Source organism: Elaeis guineensis, chromosome 3 (assembly GCF_000442705.2).
Source record: "Elaeis guineensis isolate ETL-2024a chromosome 3, EG11, whole genome shotgun sequence".
Lineage (NCBI taxonomy): Eukaryota > Viridiplantae > Streptophyta > Magnoliopsida > Arecales > Arecaceae > Elaeis > Elaeis guineensis.
In genome coordinates this window covers 77,358,790-77,361,663 of record NC_025995.2, presented here as the reverse complement: position 1 = coordinate 77,361,663, position 2,874 = coordinate 77,358,790, and the positions used below count along the sequence as shown (strand labels likewise).

General features: G+C 36.8%; 1 protein-coding gene across 1 annotated transcript; it reads left to right on the top strand.

Moving 5' to 3' along the window:
* The first annotated feature begins 1,167 nt into the window (after positions 1-1,167).
* LOC140856085 (uncharacterized) lies at positions 1,168-2,484 on the top strand. Its single transcript, XM_073253252.1, has 5 exons — positions 1,168-1,365; positions 1,468-1,560; positions 1,721-1,822; positions 1,916-2,275; positions 2,377-2,484. Exons 3-5 carry the CDS (start codon positions 1,766-1,768, stop codon positions 2,452-2,454), a joined length of 495 nt encoding a protein of 164 aa, XP_073109353.1. The 5' UTR covers positions 1,168-1,365; positions 1,468-1,560; positions 1,721-1,765; the 3' UTR covers positions 2,455-2,484.
* The last annotated feature ends 390 nt before the right edge of the window (positions 2,485-2,874 follow it).

Sequence of the window (2,874 nt, the reverse complement as noted above, 5' to 3'; positions counted from 1 at the left end):
AATAGCGGTGTTATGGTGGAAGCGGATGGAAAATCCTATTATGGTGCACTTAAAGATATCTATGAGTTGGATTATTATGAAAAATTTAAAGTAGTACTGTTTAGATGTGATTGGATAGACATAAACTCACCAAGGGGTTTGAAACAAGATGCAAATGGATTTACACTTGTAAATTTTTCAACGTTGATACACACTGGTGTGTTATTGAAGGATGACCCATTCATTTTTTCATCTCAAGCTCGTCAAGTATTTTACGTACAAGACGCAAAAGATAAAGATTGGTTTACTGTCATCAAAACAAAACCTAGAGACTTATATGATATGGAAAACTAAGTGGAGGATGATGACGATGACACTTATACACAATGTATGCCCTACAATTTTGTGCCAGCTGATGATTTAAATGCTACGACGACGTTGGTTAGAACAGAATTCGAAGAAAACACTACTGCTTGATTGTTACTGGTAATAATTATTTATGATGTATATATTTTGCATTAATTATTGTGTTATTTTACTCCATATATTAACTGATTCTACCTTTTATTTATATAAATGCTAGGTGACATCATGCATCGCAGGGGATGATATGCTGGTGTGCAGTTCCAGTTTTCACAGACAGAGGCTGGTACGTCTTCTTCAGCACAGCAGCCTGAGGCCAGTTCAGCTGCACAGCATTCTGAGCCCTGTCCTTCATCATCAGCACAGCACGATCCTCCTGTTCATCAGCCAGATGATGAGATACACGTGCAGGGTATATATTATCTTTCATGTAAATTTTTTTTTTATTTCATTTTATGTATATTTATGATATAGTTACTTTTATGTATTTTTTGCAGACGGATCCGGGAGAGTATGCCCCAGACGCGGATCCACAGTAGTACGAGATGTGTGGCAGATGCGTGAGGGTGAGAGGATTGTTGTGGAGTGCAATCAGCTAGGTCAGCCAATTAAGAAAGCTGCCTGCTTATTGACTTCATTTTTGGGGACTGTTGCTCGGAGGCCTCAGCTATGTCCGTTGGGCTATGCAAAATGGAATGACATGCTTCCAACGTACAAAGTTGAGCTCCTCCGAGTTATAGAAGTAATGAATTGATGTTCATACTGTATATTAATTGTTAATCATTTATATAATTTATTTCATTTAATTTTTTTTTATAGAGCAAGTTTGTTCTCCCTCCATCCACTCATGATTTTGTAATGAAGTCTCTCAACCGCAAATGGAAAGAATATAGAGCACAATTGAAGAAGGACTATATGAGACAGGGTATGACAGAGGAGGAGGTTGCTAGGAATTGTCCTCCTGATGTACCCCCTCATCAGTGGATGGAGTTGGTTCATTATTGGTTCTCCGAGAGGGCACAGGTATATTATCTGTTTATTATCTTTTTTTTCTAAATATTTTATAAAAATATTAATTTTTATTATATATTATATATATAACAAGTTCTTTACTTTATTTTACAGACTTATTCTGCTATTGGTAGAGCTGCACGAGCAGCTCAGTCTGTTCCTCATACATCGGGGTCGAAGAGTTATGTACGACTCCGATAGGAGTTTGTATGTTCCTTAAACTTTCATAATTAACTTTTAATTTTTATGTTGAAATATTTATATAACTAATATCATTATGTATCGTGGACCATGTCTGTATCATGATACTCATATATTTTTTTAAATTATTATAACTGTTTGCTTAAAATTAAAATTATTTGTGTAGGAGGATGAGCATGGGAGGGAACCCGGACAAGTGGAGTTTTACTGGATGACTCATACTCATCAGGATGGTACTTTTGTTCGAGATGAGTCGAGAGATTTATATGTACGGCATTATTAATATTATATTTTTTGCAATGATTTAAATTTAATTTTGTTAGCTATTAATGTATAACTCTTGTTTTCAAAAAAAATACAGGAGAGGGCTACATCTCTCATTGCGGAGCGTGACGACGAGTCCGCAGCATCTACGCAGCAGAGCCGTATCGAGGCCGAAGTGTTCACAGAGTTGATGGGACCAGAGCGCTACGGCCGAGTGAGGGATTATGGAGTAGGAGTCACCCCCACTCAGTTATCTGAGGTTAGTAGATATACGCAGCATGCTGCAGCAGATGCTCAGGATTCACGCGTTCGCAGACTCGAGGCGGAGATACAGGAGATTAGACAGAGTCGTGCCGCTGAGATGGAGGAGATGCGACAGAGCCGTGCCGAGATGCAGGCCATGAGGGGACAGATTGATCGCCTTACATCTTTATTAGAGATGTATGGTTCATCTCAGGTAAACACATAATATTAAATATATATTTTTGTATTAATTTAATGATTTATATATTTTTATTTATAGATATGCAAATCATGCTTTTGATATGTTTCTTGTAGGCTCCTGGCACATCAGGCACCCGTCGAGATAGCGGCACGTCACGTGGAGACAACGACGACCATCCGCCTGCAGATTGATATTATTTTATTTTTATTATATTTTTATTTTTTTTTATATTACTCTTGATTGTAATGGACGATTAGTACTTTATTTTTATTTATATAAAATATTGTCTTTTGGTTTGGTTAAATTTTCTATTTAAGTTTGCTTTTGGTGTGAATGGTGGTGATTGTACAGGTGTGAATGTGGTGATTGTACAGGTTTATGTTCGAATAATTGATATAATTTCGTACAGGAATGTATGTATTCTTTTTTTTTTGTAGATAATACCTGTATTTTTTTTTTCTCTTAAAACCTTTAACGACGCTTATAAGCGTCGTTAAAATTATTTTAACGACGCTTATAAGCGTCGTTAAAGACAAAAAAGCCGACGCTTCGAAAAGCGTCTTGGTAGAGTGGATGACGCGGAGTCATTAACGACGCTAAAAAGTGCCGTT